At 43.2% G+C, this 27,988-nt stretch overlaps 1 protein-coding gene across 1 annotated transcript; it reads left to right on the top strand.

Annotated features, from left to right (window-relative positions):
• Nucleotides 1-12,353: 12,353 nt before the first annotated feature.
• Nucleotides 12,354-27,634, top strand: FAM133B (family with sequence similarity 133 member B). The gene is made up of 11 exons (XM_074151018.1): nucleotides 12,354-12,471; nucleotides 16,360-16,457; nucleotides 17,149-17,227; nucleotides 19,441-19,515; nucleotides 19,689-19,721; nucleotides 20,128-20,196; nucleotides 20,790-20,885; nucleotides 22,107-22,154; nucleotides 23,061-23,156; nucleotides 23,979-24,023; nucleotides 25,596-27,634. Exons 1-11 carry the CDS (start codon nucleotides 12,448-12,450, stop codon nucleotides 25,680-25,682), a joined length of 750 nt encoding a protein of 249 aa, XP_074007119.1. The 5' UTR covers nucleotides 12,354-12,447; the 3' UTR covers nucleotides 25,683-27,634.
• The last annotated feature ends 354 nt before the right edge of the window (nucleotides 27,635-27,988 follow it).

The raw sequence follows: 27,988 nt of genomic DNA on the forward strand, positions 1-27,988 counted from the left end.
GAAAAAAGAAATATTTTAAATCCATAAAAGCTGTTCCCTAGCATGACTTTAGTGCATTTACCTGGATATAACTTGGAGGAAAATATTGGTCCAACGAGTTAGCCCTTACCATAAATCTGTAAATGGACACTATTGTGGTGTGAGCGACGTTGAGGGAGGCAACTGGCCTTGCTCACTCCTGCCACAGTCCCTCAGGCTCCTCTCGTCCTCGCCTCTCTTCCCCTTGTCTAGCCGGTGAGCCAGCATTGTATCCTCGCTCACGGCACGCCTGGCAGAAGCAGGTCCTTAGCCATGATGTGAGCAATACGATTTTTCCAGCCATGGCCTGGGAGCCACAGCCGCCTCCCCGGCAGGTCTCCCGGCCCCGCCGCAGACTGGCTGCTGTGGCGAGCGTCACCGTTACCCGCCTGTCGCACACCCGCACTGGCTGGGACACGGCCCGTGGCTGGGACAGCCGGTGGGTCTTATCTGTCTCTTGGGTAAAGCTTTCATTACTGTTGGACACGTAACTGTGCCACCTGTGGTTGTAAGCCAGCCAGATTGTAAAAGGCCCGCCTGTAAAAGGGTGATGCTGTGCAGAGCCTGCCCGCCTGAGCAGGCACGCTGCAGGGCAGGCAGGCGGTGCCCGCACACCGCCACACTGCACACGCGGAGCACAGGAACTGTGGAGGCTCTACCAGCCGGGGGCTGAAGGCCAGGGAGCGGTCACGGCAGCTTCACCCTCTTCTCCCGGCCTCACCTCGGCCGGTCTCCGCTCCTGCATTCACAGGGGCTGCAAACTCAGTGCCCCGGTGCTGTCCCAGCCTTGCTCCTCCCTGGTCCATGGACCCGAGTGTGAAGAGGTTTGAACATTCAGAGAAAAGGATGGGCCCGAGTGCAATTTTTGCTAGCCATTTTTAAACACTAAACAGAACAACAAACAGAGCCAAAATTCAGGACAATCTCACGACAGCAACAAATAGAAAAGTTTTCAACACAGTTTTTTTTAAAAACATTAGAAACATTTTTAAAAACATTTTACCCAGTGCCACAGTACTGTACGTGCTTTATCAGGGCGTTCAGCTGGTGTGGCTTTCCAGCGGCTGTCAGGGAGCTCTCCCAGGGCTCTCCAACAACCAACACGGGGTGGAAACGTAGGGGAGGAGAGGGTATTGTCAAGTTAGGCTCAAAACTCTCCGACAGAGATATGCATCTGTTCCATGTTAGAAGAGCTTGTTGTACTAAGCTTAGCGAAGCGAAAGCTAGAAGAGAATATGTAGGCTCATTATTAGGGTAGAACAAAAAGGAGAGAAGAGAACACTTAAAGCCACAGGTTAGTGTTGGCCCGAAAGCTGATGAGAATATGGAAATCGCAACTAACTACTAAGCTAAATACTGTAGCAGGATTTCCCAACCTGCAGTAGCAGAAGAGCTCAGAGAGCTGCAGAGAAAAGCAGGGGCTGGCTTGTGGAGTCAGAGCTTCTGCCACACGGTGCTGGACCTTGTCTAATATAGGATCAGGGCAGAAATGGGGGTATTCAGGAGAAAAGCTTGAAAAGGGCTGCATTAACAGTCTTCTTCTGGAACAGCCTTCCAGTGGGAATGGCAGGAACAAAAAAGAAATCTAAGTTCTGTCTTGGCGAAAAGATTAATCTAATGGGGTCCTTGTGGTAGCAAGGGCCTAGGTTCAAAGGACCAATGACTTTTCAAATGACTTGCTTGCCAAAATCTCTTTAGGAAGAAATCCCATTTTAGGTGCCATGGGCTTACTCTTACTCCAGTCTTCCCTGCTCAACCATGGGGCTTCCCTTACCCTGGCAAACTGAGGAAGCCTGTTCTCTGGCGGGGCAAAGCACCGGCACTGCCTGAAATCATGCCAGGAATAATGCTTGTAATTAGACAGGTACAGACGACTGTGGGACTGTGCTCGAGCCCGTGCCCTTGCTCTTTTTATTTTACTGCCATAGCTCTAGTAATTGAGGACCTTCACTCATTACTGCCATATGTGTAGGATGTAGGAATTGTATATGTGACAAAGAAAGTGCTCCTTGACACACATGTGTGCGGTGAAACTCTTCGTACACCCTTTAAATAGGACTTCAAAGTGCAATTCTTCTTAGCAATCCCTATACCTGTATGTGTTCTATAGGAGCAGTTCAACAGCAGCTAAAAACCACTGAAAAACAGAAACTGTATTCAAAATAAGTATAGATGTTTAGCTCCTGGAGCACCCACAACTAGACACTGTGCTCTTCTCAGCAGAGAACAGGCTGTTCTGTGCAATGGAAGGAGCAATTGCTATCTCCCACCAGCCTTTTTCTTGTCACCCTTCATAAATTTGCAGGAAAAACAGACCCAAAATAGCCAAGGAAAGAAATCACCAAGGCCAGCTAGTGAAGTGCTACGTGCTGACCCACAGCAATGCTTCTGCAGCAGCCCTTTTCTCCCTTCACCCCGTCTCCACACTCGCCCCAACTCTCCAGTTCTTCTTCTTCAGCTCCCTTGTGGAAACAGGTTTCAGTGATGCTCACAGGTGCTATTTCCAACAAGATTCTTCCAAATTTTCCATAGCTACAGTGTCAGTTTCCCCTGCATCCCTATTACCCCGTGTTGCTTCTTTTAGTCCAGCAGCCCATAACCTATGATTAAAAAGAAAAACTTTTTGTGCACCTCCTCGCTCACCCTTAGTTTTGCATACACCTCTGTTGCCTTCTGTGTGCCAAGTAAAACTCTGGAGATAGGGTTTGTGCATATTTCTGTGCAGGCTGTGCCCACTCTCCAGGTTCCTTTCAGCCTATTAGTTCACATGGTATATGTTAGAGTACCTTTCTCTGTTGTTTCTGTCCTAAAACACACCAAAAAATGAGGACATCGTGTTTGCAAAGTATTGAAATTTGGTGCTATGTGTACAGAGCCTTTACTTTATGCAGAGCCAATTTTAGGTGAAAGGAAGGAGTAAGTTGCAGCATTTGAGCATCTTCTGCATGGGGGACGGTGTCCAGCATCGTAACTCTCACGTGGCTTTTACATGCGATGGTTGTTTTGGTGAATAAGAAGAAAATACTGTGCCGTGCTGCTTTTCACAGGTTCACTCACTGTCTTTGGGAAGCGTGTTTTATTAGAGATTTAATTGTCTCTGCCGTTAGCTATCAGGCCAACTTTAATATGGAAAACAGAGAGAAAAGGTGCTGGTTTGGTCTTTTAGCCAACAAACTTGGAGCACTTATCTGACTCACAACTGAAAACACATCAGTTGTCAAATATGTATATGAATCATAAACCACACAGTTTGGTTTAAAAGGCCACGTAAATTAATTATGTTCCGTGTATAAAACACAGCTGAATAATAAGGAAGTTTATTCTAAGAACTCTGTTTTATAGAACCACTTGCTAGTATTTTTCCTATACATTAGTTTCAGGAGTAGATGGATTTTTATATACAATGTGAATTAGAAGATAGTAGGCTGTTAGAGGGATTTTGTTGTGTTATGCTTGAAGCTTGAATTGATCACCCCCTTAGGAACCTAATATATTTATTGCTACAAAACTGCTTCTTAGCATCAAGATCTTTTTTGATGTTAACGGGATTTCACTCTTAATGTGTAAATTACTTTCTTGAGAGTAGTGTATTAGAAAAAACATTTTTCCAAACTGCAGTTGTGCAGGAAAACTTAAGAAATAGATTTTTACTTTCACAGAGAATAATATTATATACTGAAATCTTTAGTAACTGACTGCTAATAAGCTATCACTTTTACTTCCTTTTGGTTACTAGGTATTGGACTATACAGACTGCTTTCCATGAAGAAAAAATTCAGAAACAATCTCTAGAAAAGTAAATGAAATTTCATATGTTTAACCTTCTGAGTTTCACATGTGCAAGTACAGTTCAGGTGTGCAAAAGCACAACTACAATTTCAACAGTCTAACAGGCTGTGCAACTCAAATAGGAGTTTTATTTGTGAGCTATTTATTTTATTATACCTCTTTGTTTTGCAAATTGTTAGATAATGGTTATAATGTAATTCTAGTTTCTGGACGAGACTCTGTAACCATCAAATCCCAGTAATTTACGTAAAACAATAAGAACCTTTATCATCAATTTAAATTAACTAGGCCATTAAAATAAGAAAGATGCGGACGTGTGAACTGACAAGGATACTTTTGCCAAATGTTATTTCTTCTCTTCAGTCTGAAGCTCGGCAAGCGTCACATACTGATATGCAATATGTGCACAGTATAAGAACCATGGAAAACACTTAGGAGTAGTGTGCACAGATAATATGAAAAATGGCTCATTAGGTTCTTGCAGAAACCAGATAAAAATCGTTCTTTTAGCCGTAACAGTCATAATTTTGAAACTGATATATTTTTCCATTAAAAAATATTCCTGAAAAATTACATATATGTTTTTAATTCAGACGGTGATAGGCACCCAAGCAGGACTGAGTCAAATAGGAACTTGTTCCCAGTATGGATTCTGCAAGGCCAATAGGTACCGTCGGTTCTTTCTGTGTTCAGCGGAAGCTGGAATCAGCCAGCACCTTGCTCTGTGGAGCCTCCTGCTCTCTGGGCAAAAAAGCCCAAGGCTGCTGTGAGTAAGGTTGGTGGAAAACTTGCTTTGACTTAAATGAAGTCCTTTGAGAGCTTCTGCAATATCCCGATTTCCAGCCGTCATTGAAAGACTGGGCAGCCCAGCAAAGACGAACCAAAACTCCCTAGCCGTAGGGCATTGCTGCCTTCAGATTAAAAGTTTTAGCTGTGTTAGAATATCCTGGTGGGCTTCATCCAGCCCAGTGCCAGTGAGACTTTTGCGTGGCTGGGGAAAGTTAGAAGAAATTCTACTGTGGGTACTTTGATACTGGGTGATCGTGGTAGAGTTTTTTGTTTCCAAAAACCAGATCAGACAAAAGATATTGCCTTCTTTTTAAAAAAGCAAACAACTGACACTTAGTAAAGATTAAAAAGGAGATTTTAAGGAAGTATTGGGAAAACGTTGTTGGGATAAGGGAAAAGGAGTGTATTTATAACATGAAAAATGTAAATACAAACAATGTGTATTAAATATGCATTGAAACTGATACTTCCTCACTGACCTTGCAAAGTTGATAGGTTTCTATGGGAGAAAAGAATCCAAGTATGGACTTGTTCTAACTACCATTTTAATGTTCTTTTGCACTAAAGCAACCTGTACAATTTGACTGAAAGGAGGAAAAACAGGTAACGTTTAACTTGTGATTTACTTTGGTGATGGATATGCTGTAAAGCTCTCAAGCTTGCTCCCCGTATCTGAGCGAGCTAATCCTCACTATTTAGCTATCTGCACCTTAAACGCATCCACATGCCAGAAAAAAACACCTTTTCTAGTGTTTACATGGACATTTGCTCCCATTGACGTGCTGAGGTTAAACCCAGCCGGAGCACTGTGATGGAAAATGAATTTTTACAGACTGCCAGCTTCCTTCATGCAATTACCCCTAAAGAGTTTGTAATTACCATTCTACTTTATGCAGCCTTTCCTCTTATTCCCCGTTTCATACCTGTCTCATGTTATGCAAATCCTCAGCCTTTATTAAAAAAAAAAAAAAACAAACAGTTCTTGAATGTTAGGATCAGTTTGGAGCAAGCCAGATGAGGGAGGAAAATTGTGAAGTGCTGCAAAGATAGGAAAAATGGGCAGAGATTGGGAGAGTTCAGGACAATTTTGGCAAGTGCATTTGACTAGTGGAAAAGTTATGTACGAGTGCAGGGGGAAGACTTTTTTCTCCACATGCTTTGTTTCCTCCTGTCATTCACTTTCGTAAGCGTAAGATGCTAAAGCAAGACTCTTGCACGGGACGTTAGTTCCAGATACTTATTACGCCAACTCAAGCCGTGAGTTCTAGTGCAGTTTTTCAGCATAGCAACAGCTCTATTTTTTAAATCAGATGTTGCAGAAGCGAGACTTTTTTTCTGTGTAGATATATGAAAAAAAAAGTCTTATGAGAGCCTGAGAGCATATTAATCTGGGCACACGGGCACTGCCTGTAGTGCAGCTGAGACATGGGGAATGCACAGCTCTAAGGCAGGAGAGTCACCGACAGTGCCCACCAGTGTGCGATGGTGTGCACTGTGAGCTGACCCCTGCCGCTAATGGAGAACCCTTCGCCAATTCAGCGTGGGGTGGGTTTGAGCACTTGGATTTTGGTAAGATTATCCACACGCAAGTTTTGTTGGATGAGTCCAGGTGGTTCACCATCTCACGGGAGCAAGTCGTAGAGTCTAGAGGTCCGTCTGACACCCCATGTAATACTGCAGAACCAGCTGCCACGGGAAAAACGCCTTTTGGTATGTTGTACAGCAGGAACGGCGCTTTCTGAGCTGCTGCGCCAACCTGAGACCTACCATTCACTGTTACTATGCCACCTCCAAAAATACAGAATATAAGGCCTGTGTAGCGTTTTGCTGTGTCCAGTCCATGTGTGTAGGCGGCTGGGTGAATGCTGGCCCAGAGTGGCTAATTTAATCCCTCCTTTAGGCGTGAGGCAGTGGGCACTGCGGTGTCAGGAGAGCAGAGGCTGGAGGGACTGCAAAGACTCATCCATCCTTCCCTTCTTCTCCGGGGATGTCTGGCAACCCAGTGTTTTTCCAATGTTGTTTTGGTTTGATTTGTTTTATTTCACCTCCACCACCACCATTCTCCTTCCTACTGTGCGTAACAAGTCGGATAGAACAGCATTCCCCGGGTTTACCAGCAGAGCCGGCCAGCACTGTCTAGAAATGGCGATCGCTCTCTGGTGGCCAGTATTAAGTGAATCAGTTGTCTCTGTTTAGATTCCAACAAATAGTAGTCAATATCCATGACACCTTCCTTGCGTTCAGCGCTGATAAATAACCTCCCTGTCACTCTCCACAGTGCCCAGAATCTCTTTTCCTGGAGACTGAAACCCCCTCCCACAAGCGGTGGGGTCACAGCAGTGTGGGCAGAAGCTGCTCACGTCCTGGCGGTGCTTTTCAGTGAGGAACAAGGGCCGGTTCCAACAGAGACAGGGCCTGAAAGAGTCTCGAGGACTCGGCCGGGCACCTTTCCCAGGCAAGGCGGTCACTTCTGCTGAAGCAAGAAACAGTTTAAAATACTTAAGATAGAGGGAATGTAAAGATGACATTTATTTTTCTGAAAGAATCTGTGTTATACTCAAAGGTCTATGATTTTGGCACTGAAACCAAGCCCAGAGGAACCCATTTATTCTTTCCTTTCAATCTTTAATTTCTTTGTAAATTCTTTTCAAGCATTCAGATTAATGTATTTATGGTCCCTTTTATTCCAATTCTTTTAAGTGGTCTCTATCTGCCATTGAATCTCATATGGGCTTTATTTTTAATGTAATATTTAGCTGCATTACTTTGAACAGCCTTAAAAGTATAATGTCTTTGAATGCTCTAGTTAAAGAGAAATTATACTCTCGAAACGATGTCTCGGGAGTTGAACTGTGTACTTGGGAAATTATGTTTATATTATAACCCCGAGAGCATCCCAGGGTGCTTTCGCCTGCGTGTCTGTCTCCTGCGTTCTGTGTGGCAGAGTGTATTTGTGTGTCCTCACTGTCCTGATGCCCTGGGGTCTGAAGGGCCAGGTCTGCAAAGGGGTGAGCGCTGTGTCCCCCCCGGCAGCCCCACCGCGCCGAGCGGGGCCGCCCTCGGTACGGCCCCCACAAAGGTCTCTGCAGAGAAAGGCTTTCCCGTGCCACTGCCCGTAGCTGTGAGGACACGGTGGGGACACGTGGTTAATGCCAGCACCAGGACACGGGCAAACGGGGTCAGCGTTTATTGAAGATGTGGGCGCATTTATCTGTAGGTTATTTGACATTCACCTAAATTATTGCTATTATAGTTCAGTATATTATTTCTTATGAAAACACACTAGGCCTGTGAAAGGGTAGTTGCCAAAAAACGTGTCGAGTCGCTGCTTTATTGTTTGTTTGCATTTAGTATACATTTGGGTTGTTGAAGTGAAGGTAGTTCCGTCGAGAGGCAGAAAGCAAGATCAGTACAAACCAATTATAAATAAGCTTCATACTGTACATTGAGTTGTGCAACTAGAGTAGTAGGTGTGTTCAGATGTAGGATTTTTTACGCTTTAGGGTATTTTTATTTGTTTTAATATGCAAAGAAATAAGCAGATTACTTTGAAATGCTATTGTAGAGCTAATTTTACAGGTGGCGGGGGAATGTTGTCCGAAGATCTAAAACTAGAACACCTTCCCAGGCTGCCTTTGGCTTTGCTGTGTTTGTAGCCGGCTCCGCAGGGACCTCGGCACTTCGGCGCCGGCTTTGTGCGGCGTCTTGTGACTGAAGAAAGTTGCTTGCAGTGATAAAGTTACCCGTCTGGGCTTTAACTGAGACTCTTGGCTAAACAAAAGCATAAAGGCAGCAAATTTAGGTATTTTTTGGTGCATGGACAATTGCATTAAATAGGATTGGGGTTTCAAAGTATTTGAAATCATTCAGCATCATTTACTCTTGTTGTAACGCCACTGACTACAGTTAAATTAAACCAAGGATTTGACCTTGTGAGTCTACAAATTCCAGCTCAGGTCTATATATAGTTAAGCTTGGTAAATCAGCAAGAATACTATATAAATGGTAATGTCTGATAAAAATCTTAACTCTAGTAACATTGTTTCTCTCAAAATTTCTATTCATTACTTTTTTTATACAAAAGTTCAGAAGTGCACTTCTTAGTGGCGTTGGCGTTGGGATAGGTGGAGAAAAGCAGATGCTGGTGCAGAAATGTATCGGGAGTGAGACTCGGTTCCCGCTGCTCCTGCCGCACGCTCAGACCCACGGAGCCCAACGGGAGCCAGGGCTGAGGGTAAGCTTGTTCCCAGCTCTCACGGGACACTGGTTTCAGAGTCTGCACCGTGAGTCACGTTCTCAAAAGGCATTATTAAAACTTGGGTTTTCAGGTCTATAGAATACTATGAACAGTGAGGACAGCTTCTGAGACACCTCCAGAGTAACTTCATTAATCCATATTACGTCCGACCAATATCCACTAGCAAATCGAAATCTGTCTGGGAACCTTTCTTTCTCAGTATGATCTTACAAAAAATAACATGAAAAACATTCAGAAAGTTAAAACAGCCTCTAATGCTGTTTGGCCTTCTTTTTCCCTTTTTCCCCCTCTTTTGTAACAAAATATCATTTGCTCTGGAGGTGTCTGGGATTCGCTAATTCCAGGAAAACATGCAAAGCAGTTTCAAGTGTGTTTTTTTTCATTCACCTTAGGGCATACACTCAGCTGGCGGAAATCAGCCTAGTCCTGTCGGCTTCTCCAGCGTTGTGCGGCTGCGTGCCGCGGCGGGGGTTTGGCATCCCGAGGGGCTGCCGGGGCGGGCGGCGGGGTCTGCGCTGCCGGGTACCACCGGGCCCGGCTCACAGGGCGCCAGTTCACTGTATCACTTCATACTTGAAAGTCACCACGTTCTTCTAATCAGGGTACAAACATGAAAAGGTGCGTGTGTTACTGTTTCTTTTAAAGGTGCATCATTTGTTTTCATTCTGTGTGCTTCATAGTTACTGCTCAGTGTTCTTCACCTTCTTTGCGTTCAGCATTAAAGTCACCCCTGTGTGAGACGCAGCATCACCTACAGAGGTACAGGAAAACCTAACAGGGATTTCTTGAGTTGTTGCTCAAAGATACTGGTTTACCTTTCAGTTGTCAGCGTGACATCAAGGGGCTACAACGTGCCAGCTGTGGCAAGTAAAGGTATTGCACCATCGCTGTAGGCGAGACCCGGCAGCCTCTCTCCTCTCCTTGCCCGGCTGCCCACTGCCATATACGCATTGCAAAGAAACCCCTTTCTGCTGTAGAGAACAGAACGGCCGGGAGATAACGCAGACCCTCTGGGAGCGTGACAGCCCCCGGGCCGGGGCACCGAGCCCACCGGCGCCTGCACTTGCCGTGTCACGTACCCGTGGGCTTTTGCAGGTCCCTAAGGACGGCTGACCGCAAAAATAACCACGTGTCAATAGAGCCGCGTTAAACCAAGGCGCACGGAAGGTTATCAATATTGTATTGTATCAGAATTACAGTCCTTTGGAACTGAACGTTTTGCTGCTGGCAGTGCAAGAAAAGCAAAGTTGTGTATTTATTGTTGGGTGCTGACGGTTCACTATGAAAATCAATGTAATAAAAATTTTCACGCTGTCAAGTTCTTTTTAGTTGTTCCCAAATTATTGGAAAGTAAAAAGGCAAAAAATTAGTTTCGTATTTAAAACTGCTTTCCTGAGGTTTACTTCACCTTTCTAGCTATATTTTTCTTTTATCTAAAAATGTAAAATGAATACAAATGCAGTAAGTATTGTATATTAAATACAGAAAAATAGCAACATTGTTCTCTATTTTTTATGTTTGCAAGCGTTTTCCTCAACACGCTGGGTATTCTAGAAAATCACCGTACGGACACACAGCCAGGCACAGGAACCTCAGCCAGGCACACCCTTCCAGGCACCTTACCACATACCTTTAGTTTCATAAAAATCTAACCTCATTTGTCCTGATTTCTCTTCTCTGAACTACTTTATTCCTTACCTAGGATGAATTCAATTTAAAAAAAAAAATGTGAGCGATCGCTTGTCTTTCAAAGGCATCGCGCTGTTGCAATTGCTGTGAGCGCTGCGGGTTCAGCACGAGCCTGTCTTTCCCGAAATCTTCCTTGTTTCGGTGTAGGGAAATCGTGCTTTGATTCAGCTGTAACAGTATGGTCACGCGTGAAATGCAGGGATTTCCCCAAATGTTGCTTGATCCCACTGCTGCACTAACGTGTGTGGAATCTGTGTATTCCTAAGGATCCTGCTGCCTTCATCTTCCCTCTGTGGAGCAGCTGAGCACACTTTATCGATTGCTGGTTTTTCTTCATTGGCTATAAATCAGTAACATTTCTGGGCATGTAGAAATGGCAAAAGGGCGTGTTTCGAGTCAAACACAAAATGACACAACATCAGGCTCTAAAACCAGATGCATATTTTCTGTCTTCACTCTGAACCAACCAAAAAATCCCCATCAAAACAACTCAAATAAAGCTTTAGCTTATTGAGAAGATCATGAAGCGCCCCCCAGAGCAGGATACAAGTAGTTCCTACTAACGGGGCCTCCAAGGAGGCACAGACACAGCAATATAAAAACCGTTAGCTCAAACAGGCTTCAGACAGCGACGCGGCAAAGCTTAGCCAGAGCCCAAAGCCGACGGGTTTCATAACCGAGACCCAGCACGTTGTGCTGCCCCCAGGAGCCGCAGGGAGCCACGAAAGCCCTTCACAAACCCAGTTACATCCACTGCGGGTGTGACAGCGCTGAACACGAACCGCGGCCACCGTCACCTTGTGTGACGCTGCAGGTCAGTCTTTTAAGCACATTCCAGGTCCGGCCAGGGACAGGCACAACATCAACGGCAGCGAGGCCCGAGGCTGGGCAGAACAGCCGGTGTCACCGCTCCCCGTGTCAGCCACAGCGAAGGCATCAGGGGAAGGGGACACTCGTGGGAATATTGAACGGATTAAACAAGAGCTACCACCCAGATGGGGATACCATCCGGCCTTGGACAAGAGACCACAGGAGAAAACCCAACAGCATGTGGACAATTATGGAACAAAGTCTTCACGCGGGAATTTTCTTCCCAGCCCTCACGTGTGAGAAGGTGACCCACCCCATGCACGAAGTTCATAAAACTCAATGATGGAAGAGAAAAATATAGTTAAAAAAAAAAAAACCTGCTAAACAAAATATTAAGGATCTTGTAGAAATAAGCACAGATGTTACTTTCATTAGTCACATAGATGTTCTCATCCTCTTCGACTCAAAATTATCCAGTGACACTAATGTCACATGCCTGTTAGCACCATAGAAACAAATGTTCATTTAAAAAGATTTAAACGCGTTGTCTGTGTCTGTCGTTTCCCTGCCGTTCAGTGACACGCGGCACCCGAGGAGCGCAGCATCCGCAGCCTGCCTCGCCTGACACCCACCGCCCGGGCTGCCTGCTTCCCCCCCCGACAAACGAGGTGACCCCTCAGCCTCCCGACACACGCAGCCCGCCCTTCCTCTAAGTGCCCTCATCCATTTTCAGACGCCGTCGGGAGGAGACAAAACCCCCACCGCGAAACCCTGTCCCCTCCCGGGGTGTTTATCCCAGACGGGCCCCGCGACCCTTCACGGCCTATTTCTCCCCGAGAACCACGCTCCCCTTCCCCGCCCACCCCTCCCTCACCAAGGGCCGGCCCCTCACCGCCGCGGCGCCGCGATAAAGCCCGCTCCGCCCCTACCCCTTCCCGGCGCTGAGGCGGGGCGCTAAGGGCCCGCCAGGGGGCGCTGCGCGGCCGCCGCCATCGCCGCAGATCGGCGGCTGCGCGGGGCCGGGGGCGGCTTCCCGGGCGAGGGGAAAGGCTGGGCCGAGGCGGCGGCGAGGGGCGCAGGGTGTCGGCGGCGCCATGGGGAAGCGGGACAACCGGGTGGTGAGTAACGCGGGCGGCGCGGCGGCCGGCGCTGGGATCCGCCACAGCCGCGGCGGCGCCGGAAGGCGCCGCCGCGGCTGTGGCGGATCCCAGCGCCGGCCCCGGCCGGGGAAGCTGTGGGTACGGGGCGCTGCCTCAGCCCGGGCCGCCGCCCCGCAGCGGGGGAGAAGGGGGGGGGGGGCCGCCGGGCCCGCGCCGAGGCGGGCGGGAGGCAATGGAGGAGCGGGGGCGCCGGCCGGCCCCGGGGTCCAGACAACAAAGGCGGGCCCGGGCCCGAGGGGAGCGCGGCCTGGGCGGCCCCGAGGGAAGCGCGGCCCGGCCTGTCCCCGGGCCCGGGCCCGGTGCCTGCGGCTCCCCCGCCGAGGGCCCTGTCCGAGCCGGCGGCTGGCCGGTCGGGGAAGGGAAGGCGGTCGCGACGCCGGCCTGGTCCTTGGTGGGGGAATAAAACGCTCCCGGTGGGGGTTGCAGCGCTCGCGGACCCTCCCTCGGCCGCGTTTGGTGGAGCCGGGCCTGCAGCCGGCGGGGGCCGCGTGGAACAGGACAAGGGGTAACGGCTTTAAACTGGAAAAGGGTAGATTTAGATGAGATATTAGGAAGAAATTCTTCGCTGTGAAGGTGGTGAGAGCCTGGCCCAGGTTGCCCAGAGAAGCTGTGGCTGCCCCATCCCTGGAGGGGTTCAAGGCCAGGCTGGATGGGGCTTGGAGCAACCTGGTCCGGTGGGAGGTGTCCCTGCCCAGGGCAGGGGGGTTGGAACTCAATGATCTTTACGGTCCCTTCCAACTCTAACCATTCTATGATTCTGTAACGCAGCCCCAGTGGCCACGGGCCACAGTGCGCTGGTGACCCCCGACTGCAGAGCCTGGTCTGCACTGCCGGCACCTCCATCCCTCCTCGTGCTGCCTTCAGACTTTTTCATATCACTTAGCCATTCAGCGTATGCTCAAGTTTCATCTAGACATTGGAAATTCAAAACTAATGATGTTCATGGTTAAAAACAGGTCGCAAGACTTTTTTTTTTTTTCCCCCTTTTCTTGGTCCTTTTCTAGTATATGCTATGAGTTTGTACTCAGATCCATTCCAGGAAATCTCTTTGCTTGCCTTGATGGAGTGATACGTAATAGACGCGATGGATGCACGCAAATGGGTCGCTCGGTGTCTTGGGTTACTTTATTACAGCACCAAAATGATGGAGTCCACTGAGAAAGTTGACAGTGTTAGACTGCAAGACCCAGCCTCTGCTTGGAATGTATTGCCCTTTTGGGTGTACTTTGGGTATAATTATTATTAATTTTCTTTTAATGGGACAGTTGCGATGCACATACCAATGCCCGCAAATCTTTGTTCCTCTACAAGGTTCGTTCTGCCCCAATGGCTGCTACTAAAGACAAGTTATAACACGGGACCCTTTGCTTCTCTTCTATGATCGTAGAGTTTTCCACCTGTTACTTCTTTCCCGTGTCCCTTCTTAAGCACACCATCGTTTTGACTGTTGGGAGATGGAAAATAAATTTGTTTCTGTCACATCTCCAGGGTGCTTGCAAGGCAGTAATAGTTGGTATTGCCTGCCCAGAGAGCCTTCGCTGACTGAAGGTGCCTTATGCTTTCCATGAGCATGAAAGCTGTACAACAAATACCTTCTAATAACTGCTTGAGCAAACTGCCAAAGGAAGAAAATGAACGTGCAGACAAGCACTTCCTTTACTGAGAGTGCGTTTCTGTGCTCGCTCTGGCTACTGACACGCAGTTTGGCAAAGGAGTGTAAATACTTCTAAGAAATGTTTATTGGTGAAGTAATTCTTCATAAATAAGCCTGCTTGAAATTACAAGAAGATTTTTTAAGACGTAAATTTCCAAGACGTGGAATATAGAGCAGTCTTCAGTCACATTATGTTCTTGCTGCCAGAGCGTTGCAGAAAGCCCCTGCGGGGAGGACGGTTTCTGGTTCTCTGGGGGCAGTTTGAGGAAGTAGAAAAACAACGTTTGACAGTTGTAGCCTCTTCTGCGGGCAAAGAGGGAGTTGTGTTGGGGGTGGTGGGATGTTCAGTTCGGGTTAGCTCAGGGAAGAAAGTAGCTAATTTAAGAGCAGCAAGAAACCTTCTTTTTAGGAATAATAATTATGTAAGAAGCTAGAGCTTTCAGATGTAAATTCTTGAATGGTAACCAAAAAGGGTTGACTCACTTTGCTCACTGGAGTAAGCCAAGTCATGAATTACATTTCTGTTGTCTTCTCTAGTGGCTCTAGTACATTTAAATTATTTTTTTTTTAGTGAAAACTGTTCAAATACTGCCTTCTTGCATTGCTAAAGGAGCTCCTTTTTCACTTGAAGCTGAATTCAAATGCTAAATTCTTACTCATTTGTAGATCTGTAATATAATAAAATGCTGGAGTTAGTAAGGGGAATATGTATCTGTAGGTGCTGTGTCTGCTTGAGTCCATACACCCACCTGGCTGCAGAAGATGCCAGGCTGAGGTTAAACGAGTTTAAATTGGCACACCTCAGCATTCACTTGCCCGCATTAGTTACCCTTTTTGTGTCAATTAAATCAATAAAACGAAGCCCCAACAAATGGCAGCAAACGTCATCCTTGCGGTTGCAAAATCAATTTGAGTCAAAACATGGTCTACTTGAAAGAGTCCTCTGATGGACCACCTTCAGTGTGGTCCAGCCCATGGACCAGGAGCTGAATGCGCTTCCCACTGACCCACAGTCCCTCCTCCAGGGCTAAGTGTAGCCCAGGAGGCCAGCAGCCTGCTCACAGCCCAGCCCAGATGCCCATTGCTGTGGCCACTGCTCCTGCAGTGGGGCAGCAGCGATGGCCACTTGCTGTGATGGTGGTTTCTGAACCCTTACTTTATGGCCTGGTAAAAAGCAGCGACAGACTTGTAAGAACTACTGGTATGATCAGATCTTTACTTTGAATCTGCAAAATGTACTCTTAAAAAAAAAAAAAAAAAAAAAACAACACCTATCTCAGATTGGGCAACCGAAGCTACACACTCTTTGACTATCTGATTTTTTTTTTTTCCCCCCCCTCATCTCCAAACTGTGGACAGTAAGAATAGTGTGTGTCATGTTTTGCAAAAGTAACTTGTGAAGTGTTGGGATGACGTAGTGATAAAAGCCCGTGAGGTAAGGGGGTACATGTACCTCCCTTTCGCATGAGCAAAATATTATTGGCATAAAAAAACCTGAAGAATTGTTTGCTGGATTAGAGGTTTTCAATGAATTGCAGAGGTGGATTATGGATTCTAAGTCTTAAATTTGACTTTTATAACCTATTACCCTCTTAGAGTGAATACGAAGAGGGTGCGTGGGTTTGAAAGATGGAATACTTAAATTGGGGGTTTGGGGTTTTGTATTTTTTTCCTCCTTAAAACAGCCCTAAGTCACAGAATTTTCATACGTGCCTATTTGTAGCAGAGCACCACTGCTTGCGTGTTTTGGTGTTGCAGCAAGAAACTTTATGCAGAGTTTGAATCTGCTATCATCAGTTTTGAGCAGAACTTTAAAGGCATAAGATCAGTTGTCCCAGAGATCTTAGAAAATTGCATTTTCTATATCCCAAGGAGAAATATTTCGGTAGTAGTTGTACCGTGCTCAGTTTGCAAAATCATTGCTCAGAGAGGGGAGTTACTGTAAGGAATGCGGTCTCTTTGTGGGTGAGTTCTTTCTGTCACAGTATAACTCAAGTTGAAAGCACTTACCTGAGTTGTTCTGCCAGACCAAATCACCTTGGTTCAGTTAAATATTTTATATTCGTAGAAACAAGTCAGAATAATTTTTCAGTGAGTGAGAAAATGTTTCTGTGAAGAACAAAAGGAACGGATTTTGGTATCATAGCGCAGCTGATGAATTTTATATTTGTTTTTCTTGTCTTATATTCAAGGCTTATATGAATCCCATAGCTATGGCCAGAGCACGAGGTCCTGCCCAAAACTCGGGACCGACCATACAAGACTACTTGAACAGGCCGAGGCCAACGTGGTGAGTAGCAATGCCGTCTCCCTTCCCACCGCTGAGTGACAGGTTTGTTCCCTCTTACTGAGGTGACCCTGTTACCTACCTCCTCCCCGGAACACCCAGTGATACAGTTCGAAAGATTCCTTGTCTCTGACCAGGATGTTCTTTTCTAAGTATGTATTCAATCTCCTCTTTAAAACAGTAGTGTTTCATTTTTAAAATAAATATTTCTCATTTGTCTTTAAATATTTTGGCAACTTTCTCAGAAGAGGAAAATGTTGGTCGTTTTACTCCTTTTGCAAATCCTAGTACCTAAACCCTGTAGCTTTATTTAATTTTTAAACAAAGTAATCTCTAGAAAAACATTTTGCTGATATATTCTTAGAACACAGTTTACCCTACCCAAGAAGATCATCACTTTGAGATGTTATCAACAACTTACTTTATGTTCAGTCCGTTTTGCCTCCTCTCATAAGACATTAGAGAGCTGTTTACCTAATTGCAAAGTTAGCTTTAGATCTGTCAGAGGGATTTAGCTGCCAGACTGAAGTTATTAGGGTTAGGTTACCATATGCATAACATCTAAGATGCTTTCGTTCTTCTTTCTGTTGGAAGTTCAGCCAAAGCTAAACTTCAAAAAACCCTACAAAAAGTTAGACACTGAAGAAGATATTTCTAATTGTGAAAATTGTGATTTATCATTCTTTTTATGTAGGGAAGAAGTGAAAGAACAACTAGAAAAGAAAAAGAAAGGATCCAGGGCTCTGGCTGAGTTTGAAGAAAAGATGAATGAGGTTGGTAATGTTGTTAGTATGTTAATATTTGATGATTCTTATCTTATGTGGTACTTTTCATTATCGTTAACAGCACTGAGAACCCGTAATATTTCACTTCATTCAAGCTTCTAATGAGTAAATGCTTTGTTTGGTTTGTACTGGATGTTAATGTTACCCCTTCACCAATGACGAGCTACTCTCAATCCAGGGAAACACTATGTAAAAATTTTTGAAAATTGCTGCTGACTAAAACTTGAACTTTTCATAAATGTAAATATAGTTATAGAAATGCATATATTTATATCAATAAAAGAAACTCATGCATTTTCCAGGATGATAAACTAAAGTCTGTTGTGCTAATCTTCACTTGTTTAAGGTCACACAATCTAAGTATGTTGGGGAGAGGTGTGTTACTGGAAACAGATGTCTTTGGCAAGGAATGTACATGTCATGCTGATACGGGAGAAGGCTCAAAGAATGGCCTTCAATATACTGATAGGACTAAGCACTTCTTTCTCATCCTGTACTGATTACAGTCCGTGCTGGTTCCCTGCTATAGATGCAGCCGTTCTGATGCTTGTGTGCAGTACCCACTGGAGATCAGCGTGGTGTAAGGGAGTTTTACACATAACTCCTGTTGTATACACATGAAGAAATTAGTATACGATGAATTTCACTGTTCCTTGCTGGGTTCTGGTATCTTGGGATAAGATATCTTCAGGCAGTAGTTGTCTTCATGGTGTGTGAGTCTCTGGGTGAAGTAGATAGTGCTACTCCTCTGTTACTGGGGGGGCACACTTCCTCTGCTCTTGCTGTGCCTTTTCCCTAAGAAGTTACACCAGTTTTTGGAGGGTCATGGGGGACCGTTCTGAGAGGATCAGTCGTTCTGTGCCCTCTGAGTTGTAACTTGGTGAATTCTGTTCAGTATTTTATCATACTCCTTTCCTGCTTTTATCTTTGCTTTATTATGAAATAGTTAAAACTGGCATGGACAGAAGATAATAACCTTTTGGGATGGCAGAAGGGTAGGAAGGGATGCAGGGAATCAAGAAATGGCCACGAGTTCTTCCTGAAGCCCCTAAGAACAAATCTGTGGTTGAAAAGATTGCAAGTCTCTGAGGTGCTGTCTCTCCTGTTTTACTGACAGCTGTTGTGCTGTTTTGTTTAAGAGACAACAGTAGCACAGTCTTAAAATAATTTCAAGAGAATGCCTGCCTAGTAAAGGGCAGGCTGTTGTTGGAGCCCCCTCAGGTAGCTCTGGGCACATCAGAGTACGCAGCCCCCTGCAGCACTGCGTAGCTGCTGCCTGGGGCCCTGGGAGCCCATCACGCACAGCGCTGTGACACACAGCGCTGTGACACGGCCCCTCTGCCGCGTCTGGGCAGCGCTGTGCGGCTGGCTGGCAGTACGGGGATCCCTGCACCCTACTGCACGGCACTAATGCCTGACGTTTCCGTCCCGTCAGTGTGGTTGCTTTGCCAACACCCTGCTAATAGGGAAAGGGAGGGTCAGAGCAGTAGTAAAGAGGGGAGCACGCGATGTGTCTGCCACGGGAAGCAGTAGCAGCACAAGCTGAAGCCAGCAGCCCTTTGGTCTGATGGGAGCAGTTTGGGTGCTTCAGAGCTTTAGGGGGGATTTCAGGTAGACCTAGAAAGCTTGTGAGGGATTGAAAAGGAGGAATGAGAGGAGACTTTTATCCCTGCGGTGTGCTTGGCCCAACAAAAATAAGAGCGTTTCTGCAAAGATGTGTATAATAATTTAACACTCTGATCATTGTTGACACCGACAAGGCCCCGAGCAGACACCAGAGATGCCCATATGTCAAAGAAGGGCCAAGAGAATTTGTCTTGAAATTTTGCTTCAGGTAATTTTAAAACTAAGACAAAACAGCAATTTTTCTGGTAGAGTTCCCTGGCTTTCTAAAGCGCTCTAGCAAGGGCATTGTCATACAAAACCAGAAATACCATCATTGATGACCTTCAAGATAAATGACAATCTCTTAAATCCAAACAGCTTGAACACTAAGGTGTGAACTAATATAGTATTTTGCTTAATATTATCTTCTGTAAAATCAAATGCTTTGTAGCCTTGTTTAGCACTATATGTTAATTTTCTGTGGGTTTTGTGAAAACTATATAATGTTAGGTAGAGGACAAGATTTTGAAAAGGGACTCTTAAAACTGTTTGGAAATGATGCTCATGTCATGGTTTCTGTTTGGTTTTGTTTTCAGAATTGGAGGAAAGAACTGGAAAAACACAGGGAGAAATTACTGAGTGGAAGCGAGAGTTCCTCCAAAAAGAAGGAGGTAAGTTATTTTCAATTTCCTACAGTCTGTGTTAGGAACTGGATTTATCATCGATGCTGCCAATACAGATGTCACAAATACATTTTAAAAGCCAGCATCTCAAAGTACATGAAACTAAATGCACAGCAAAAGAACATGATGCCAAGTAACATTTGTTTTATTCTGTTTTTAAGAAAAAGAAAAAGGAAAAGAAGAAATCTAATAGGGTGAGCAAAATTTTTGGTTTTCTGAGTTTTTTGCTTTGAGGTTGTTCCTATTTGTCATTTAAGCTCTTGGAAAGAGAGTATAGCTGTAATTTTGAATTTAGCTGTTAAATTGACTGATTTTTATTTGAGAGAGGTGGCTTGCATTCTATACAAGGAGAATTTTACTTCTGCTTAAGGGGAGGAAAAGAGCATGAAATACATGTTCTTAAATAAAAAATATTAGAAGTCACTTTTTACAGTTTTATTTAAGAAAATCTATGTAAGACCAGCTTCTTGGAAGTAAAATTTCATTGATAATACTGTGCAAATGAAGAGATTTTAAAGGAAGTGTTTGGATGGACTTTTGACTATTTGCCAGCAAAATGCTGCATCTCACAAGCTTCACTTTTTGTTGTGTTTGGTCAAGTTGTCTTCATCTTCCTCTTCTTCATCAAGCTCTGATTCTTCCAGCAGTTCATCTGATTCAGAAGATGAGGTAAGAACTAACTTACTATAATCTAACGTGTTTTTGTTCATGAGGCTCATTCAACAAAGATTTTGGTAATATATTTTAGAATACCGTTTGAGAGCTTGGCTTGCGTAAAACTATTTAATTTTTACGCATTTGGAACATACAATAAAGCTGTGAATTTTATATATCCATCTGTGCAAGAATTTCTTTATGAACACTAAATTTTGAGTGTCTGGCTTGTAAACTGGGTCCAGTTGTGGTTTAACGTTGCTTTTTCAGTGAAATCCCCCATTTAATCATAAACATGCAAACATACCATTTTTACTTTTTAGCAAAAATCTTTGTTACGGATAATCAGATTCTACAGTATATTTCTTAATAATAAGCAGAATGTAGAGAACCTGGATTTTTCACCAGTTCACATTTTTTCAATAAGAAGAGTTATGAAGGCCCTCCACTAAAAGAATCAATTGTAATATACTTTATTCCTCAAGAGAACATGATCACATGTAGGAATTTGATGTTTCCTTTTCTTTGCGTTTAATGTAAGTCTTTAATTCTAGTGAGAATGAATTCAAAGTTGTGTTTTTCTTTTTTCCTACAATATTTGTGGATAGGATAAAAAGCAAGGGAAGAAAAAAAGGAAAAAGAAATATCGCTCCTCACGGAAATCTTCAACAAGCTCCACTTCTGAATCAGAGTCAGACAGCAAGGTAAGTAGACAGATGTGTTACCCTTGGCAATTTTCTTGATCTGTGTTATAAATATACAAACACTTCTGACTTTTGCATATTGATTATTTTTTTTTTTTAATCTTCCAAATCTAAAGCTGTGCATTCTTACTGTAGCTGGGCTGCACTCAGATGCAATCTGGAATCTGCCTCCACTGGCCACAGTGCCTGGTGGAAATAATTTGATCTTTAGAAAATGAACATGCTTTATTCCAGCAATTTTTAGCTGTTTTTCTGAATTCAGACATACGCCGCTTTTGTGCTGCTCAAATGTTTGGTTTTAATGTTACATTAACACTTAGAAAAATAAAATGTTCTGTGAAGTTCTTGTAAGTATGCTATTTAATTGAACACCATCTGTGAAAATACAGATATTGCTGGGTATCAGCGGCCAGAATATTGCCTTTCTAAATACCCGTGGACTGAGTAGTTTCCCATTGGAGAACTGAGCCTTTCCCAAATGCATATTAAATCAAGGGTGTCTTTTTTTTTTTTCTCCTTCTCTGAAAGCAGAGCAATGTACATACCCAGGCTTACTGAATGAACAAAGAAGTGGAGAAGATATACGAGGCAGTTTGTCCTGTTGCGTTAGTATTTTTCCATCCCACAGTAACTGTACTTCTTGCCTGAAAACTAATAATGCAGCGAGTTGATAAGTTTCTGTGTGTAGACTTTATCACAGGCTTTCGCCAGAATACCTCATTCAGTGTGGTACCAATCGTGATGGATCACTCTTTGCATACACCTATGAATTTGTGCTAAGGGGAGTTTGAAGATGTTTTCTACATGAAGAGATTGCCTTACTGCTGAGACTGGAAGGCAGAAAACTCCACGGAAGCATCCATTTAACCTCTGCCCGCTCAGCGGAGATGGGTGTCGGTAGAGAATAAAGACTGTTAGACATAGAGTGTACGTGGTTCCAGTAGTGGTAGCTGGTGTCCTTTCCAGAGGCTCCCTACACCTACAGCAAATACTTTGTTACCTGATTTCAGACCTTTTCATGCTCCTGGTTCAGGAAATTAGCAGCTGCATCAAAATTATGGCTTTTTCATATTTTTCCCGTTAACTCCAAGGTAGGAAGAACAACGTATTGAAGAACAGCCTTCAATAGACAGAACAAGACAATGGGTCAGACTGCTTTTGGGATGTCTACCTTTTTCCTGAAATAATTTTGTCATGGTTTATTTTTTTCTTCCTATTTAGGACAGCACAAAAAAGAAAAGGTCAAAGGAAGATTATGAAAAAGAGAAGGTATTTTTACTCTTGAAATACTTACATCAGAACTGCATTTTACATACATACACTTTCACACACCTTCGGAAAGCAAAGGGCGTCTGGGAGCTAGAGGTCTATCTGAAAAGCCTCTGTCTCTCAGATGGGCTGCATCATGGGCTTTTCATAAGTACTTCTGGGAAAGGATTGAGGTACCTGTAATAGACTAAATAACACAGCTGAGATGTGTGATCCCACCGTGCAAAAAGATGATTAGCAAAATTTTTTTCAGTTTCTGGCCTTAGAAATTGAATGGAAGAAAGTAGCCTCAGCCTTAGGAACACCTTGTCTGGTCCAGAGCTGGGGCATGGGGGGAAGCAGCTCATCAGAGCCATCTCATGCAGCATTAAAAATTTAAAAAAAAATAATAATTTAAGACTGTTCTTTAAATATACTGAGATTATCTATCAAGTGTTGAAGTGTAGCTGGCAGGGACAGCTCATCCTGGTTGGACACAAATATAGAGGGAGCTTTTTTCTTTTAATTTCATCAACAAAGCAAGAGTCTGAAGCTGCAGTGTTTGTATGTGCATGTTGAGACATCTCCATTTACTCAGTAGTATTTAAAAATGGTGAAACACTTCATTTTCAAATGCCTCCTCCTTCATGCGTTATTATTTAATATTTAATATTGTAGTATAACTCCTCTCGCTTTGAGAAGGCTGCTGTATCTTGGTAACAAGAGAAAGGAATATACAGAAAAAGATGATTTCCACTAACAGCATTTTAACAGTTGGAAGGGTAATTTGTTGACGATGAATTTAATGTCAACATTATTTAAAAATATTTCACAACTTAAAACTTAGATTGAAGTATTATTTCTAAGAAGAAGTTTTATAAAGTTTGAAAGGCCTGACTTTCCTCACAAATACATTACTTCATGTAGGAAGGCAAAAACCACCACAGGAAGAGGAAGAAAGCCAGTCGTGGTGATGGACCTTTATCATCAGAATCCTTATCAGAATCGGATCAGACAGAGGAGGTCAGTGTGAAACCTCAGTTTCAGATGTTATAATGCTTTTAGCTTACTGATTTGCAGGAGTGAATGAATGAACTAATTTAGATTTACTATATTGTTGAAGCTGTTCTGCTCTGTACAGTTGAGTGCAGCACATTCAAACAAGTTTGAATTTTTCTCATATTTTATTTCTCATATTCTCTATTTTATTTTTTAAATAAAAACTTTCAGTAAGAGTTGTTCAGTACAGCCCCCGTCACCTACAAGTCATTTTGAATTCATTTTCTTGAAAACTTTCAACTCTTCATGGATACTTGAATGCTCAGTGAAATGATACTGACTGGTGTGGTGTCCTTCACAAAATTTCTCCCTGATGCTTGTGAATAGATTGGCAGGTTTCAAGATGGCTAAAATATTTTTGCTCCCTTTTCCAGCAAATTATAAAATTTTATATGTAACAATCTTATTCTCATCTTATGTATATCTACTTTGAGGATTTGTACTCTTGTAGGATTACAAAATTTGGGAATGTTCCAATATGTTGCAGTTTTTCATTAATAATTTTTATCATATTACTAGCTTAGTAATTTTACCTTTATATCTCTGCTGTTTCTTGTTCTGCTGTGTATTGAAAGTAAAGTGTGTTACCAAATCAGTTATTCATAGGATAATACTCTAGAATATAATACAGATAAGGCAGTGTTTCTTCATGGGTTATTGTTCAGTATATTCTACCACTCTTGTGCTGTCATTCATTTCTAAGCAACAAATGCTCAAACTTTTATGTAAAACAGCATTGCCAAAGCTGTTCTCCCATTACATTCAATTTAAATTGCCTTTTTTTAGGTGCAAGCAAAAAAGAAGAGAAACAACGAGGAAAAAGAGAAAACAGCAAGTATCCTCCTTTACTCGTATTGTAGTTTTAGGATATAAATTCTCTGTACTTGGTTAATTTCCAATTTCATGTTTTTCAGTAATACAAATGTTTTATAGCAAAAGTCTTCTGTCACCTGAATCTAAATTAACAATTTCTCTATTTACCTGCTGAAGTCCCTTTTTCAGTTGTTGAACTAAAAGAAGAACTTGTCACTATTTTACCTCTATACATAGGTATGATTTGAGATTATAAGTTTGCCGCTGATTGGAGCATATGTTTTACTCTGTACCAGAGTGGAACTGATCTAGAGTCACTACTAGAACTGCCAACGCCTGTGTGCGTCGCGCAGGGCAGCGGTTTGTCACACAGGCGGGAGTCCTGTTCCTGTGTGAGTGTTCCTTGGTCAGCCTCCCTCTACCAGACTGAAAAGGGCCCAAGGGCATAATTGCTGCAACATCTAGCCTAATTTATTTTTTTTTTCCCCCCCAACCAAACAAAAAGCTGTTGGCAACCTGTTAGTTTTCTCCATTTTGTTGATTTGTTTCTGTTGGCTCAAGTGAGAGGAAGGCTCAGCAGGGATTTATACAGAACCCAGCTTCATCACATGTACGTAGGGCTCCTCAGTTGGGAGTATAGTGATTTTGAGACCTGAAACGCTCACTCGAGGTGCCTGTGTATCTTTATCTCCCCTGACAGTGGCAGCGTTCCTAATTAAACATCTCCGTTGTCTAGATGAGTTGGGGCAAAGGGGAGGCTTAGATCAGTCACCTAAAAATGCAAGCAGAGGAGTATCAGTGATACTCCATACGTGTTGTCCATGGAACTTGTTTGGTTTTTTCATAATCACATAATCTGTTTGCCATAAAATTTCTAGTCACTGGTTGTGAGTGTTTTTTTCTTAGGGGAACTGTGTGTGTAAGTAATATGTGTAAAACAAAGCTTTTATGCCAAGATTGGTTTGTTTAGGTAATGTTGCATCTATTCAAGAATTCCAGTTTAAATTCTGCTTACATGAAGACAAGATTGTGTATCTCAGCTTGTATTGCAGATCAGGGTAATGAATTCAGTAGTGTTAATTGAGTGTATTTGTATTCACAATTGAGATCCTAATTATTTTATTTTAAACAAGGTGCAAGTGCTGGAGATCCTAGCCAAGTGTAGTTGAACTACTTAATTTTGCATAGTAAATATAAGCACTGACTTCAAAATCTGTAAACATCCTAGTTATTCCTGTGTATGTAAGATGTCACTGCTTGTCAAAGCACTTCCTTATTACTTTCTTAGAAACCTATAAAGCACTGAAAATCATTTAAAAGCTTAGAAAATGTAATAGTGACAGTGATGAGAGGTGTGAAATAGCCAGACCATGATGGAGATAAATTGAAGACTGCTCATAATATTGCAAATTATTGGGTAAAATACTAATTTTCTTTTTGTGACTTCTCCATAGGCTTTTATAGAAACCTCTTTTGAAATGCCTTTGTAAAGATATCCTTCCCGTGCTCTCATTTTTTGCATTAGCAGAATTTAATAGATGTCAATTTTCTCATACAATAACTTTAATTTAATTTTATTATTTTTTTTAGGATAAAACAAAAAAGAGAAAGAAGCACAAGAAACACGGTAAAAAGAAGAAAAAGAAGATCACTGGTTCAAATTCAGATTCGGAATAATATTTTTAAAAAACAAGACTATCAACAGAAGTGCAATGACTAAAGGAAACTTAAACTGTGAAATGACAGCAAACTTTACCAAACTGCATGAGTTTTCCTGTGTTTTAGAAATATTCCCAAACTTTCAGTAGCCAGCCAGGTGCAGCTGTGCTGGGGAAGACCATTGTTATTGCCTGCTGCTTAATACATGAGGTACAACTTTTATGAAATTCCAATAAGCAGTGTTAGATGTTTGAAACATACGAGATGGTAGTCCAGCTGAGGTGTAAAATACTGGAAAAAGAGAGTTAAACCTTTTAGATAGTAAAAATAGTCTTTTAAAGCATTAGTAATAGTCTTTATTTGTAAATCAGGACAAATAAAATCCCAAGTTCATCCTGCAGGTTAATATTATACACCGGCTTGTAATAGTTTGTCTGCTAATGGCATTTACAGAATGGGAAATTAATGATAACATTTAAAATGCTGCCTTTGTAGAAATGTTTATCATCTGCCCCATTACCATCTTCATGCTTACAAGAAAGGGAATGCTGGCGTTCTGGCTAACTGAGCAGGGTGCCTTTGCCTTTGAGTCTTGCAAATCTCTGCTGTTTTTAATCCGCGCAGCATCTCTGATCTGGGGAAGCCAGAACCACTGTCAGCGGGCTTTTTCCGAGTAAGCAGTTCTGGGCTTCTGAGCATGTGCTTCTGCATTAAGCGAGAGCAATGACATTTTGCAGTAAAACTGACATTCAAAACCTGAAGATTTTACCTCTGAAATAGCGATAGATCTTTGCTAGTAAATACGCATATTTCATTTAATGTCATTTTGGTTTAGTTGAACACTTCTTGCAAACACTGGTAGCTTTCTTTGCGTTATCTTTAGAATTGTTTTGCATGATTTGTACCATTTTTAAATTAATGAAATGCAGGTAATCATTTGTTGTAACCAGTTCTATGAATTACGTTCCACATGCAGAGTTTCATGTATGTATTTAGTTATTCTTATAGTTAAGTTCATTGCTGTGTTTAAGTGCACACTTGCTGAAGATATTTAGCATGTAAAAAGCAGGGTTTTGATACCTTAACAGCTTCATATTGAAGCTGATTTTACTCTAAGCAAGTTCAGTGGCAGACCTGTTGTGTGATGTGTCGTTAGATAAAAAAACTACTGCCAGAATCTCATTAAAGACACTGTTTAAACAGTTTGTATTTATATTTTTGTACTTGAGGGCTACAGAATGTTGACCTAAATCATAAAGCTGTTTTACTTTAAATTAGTTACTATAGAAATTGAAAAAAAGCTTTTATAAATTAAATGTGCACGCAAGAAAACACAAGCAACCATTTGATTTTAGTTTTTACATGAAATTCTTGTTATATCTTCCACTGAAGTACCCGTTGGTGTGAGCCTTCAGCAGCTGCCCCCGTGGTCGACAGCTGCGGGGCGCGCTCGTGGTCCCCCCTTCTCTCCTCCCGCGGGGGCCAGCCCGGAGCTCACCTCTGTTGCCTACAGGTGTTTCAAGTATTGTATTGACAAGAATTCCAAGCCCTTTGAGATCCTGATTTATTAGTCTGCAAACCATAACTAAAAACTGGGGTAGAAAGCTGATGTATTGCCATTCTACAGGGAAATTGTTTTTTCAAGTTTCCGGGGGGGGAAATGAACCCCTGAGTTGCAGCAGTGTCCCTCTAAACCACCATAAGGGTGTTTTGGTCAACTATTTTATACTGTTGGGCTTGATGTTGCTGATTGTATAAGGCAAGATGCAGTGAGCAGTAGGGGTTTGCTTGGGGGGTTGGGTTTGGTTTTGTTGGGATTGTTTTCTTTTTACGTTGTAGTGATGCAGTTTTGGTAAAAGAACTTGTAATGAACCGTAGCCTAAATGCCCTGTCCTGTGTGATACCTTATTTGACTTTTACACAACTGCCTGCGACGGAAAGAAATAAAAATTGAAACGAGAGCCCCAGTCTTCCACATCCGTGAGCCGGTGTGTCGTTCGTTGTGGGAACGTAGCTGTTTGCGCAGCTCGCCGCTGCCCTGCGGAGCTGTGGTCGGGTCACAGCAAAGCTGCTCTCAGCCCGGGGTGGGCCCTGGCCGCGTTCAGCACATTAACAGATACTCTTTGTTAATCCCACTCCTCTCACACCCGCCTTTTCCCTGAGGGAAGTCCTGTCCCCGGCCCTGGTGTGGTTTTCCCGGTCAGCGCAGGCCCTGGGGCCTTGTAACAGGTGTCTGTCTGCAGACGCGCAAACTGCATTGTATAATGTAGTTAGTTTTTAGCTCTCCTTTCCGGAAACATTTTTAGAATTTTGACATTCAGTTA

The sequence above is a fragment of the Numenius arquata genome, chromosome 7 (genome assembly GCF_964106895.1).
Source record: "Numenius arquata chromosome 7, bNumArq3.hap1.1, whole genome shotgun sequence".
NCBI lineage: Eukaryota > Metazoa > Chordata > Aves > Charadriiformes > Scolopacidae > Numenius > Numenius arquata.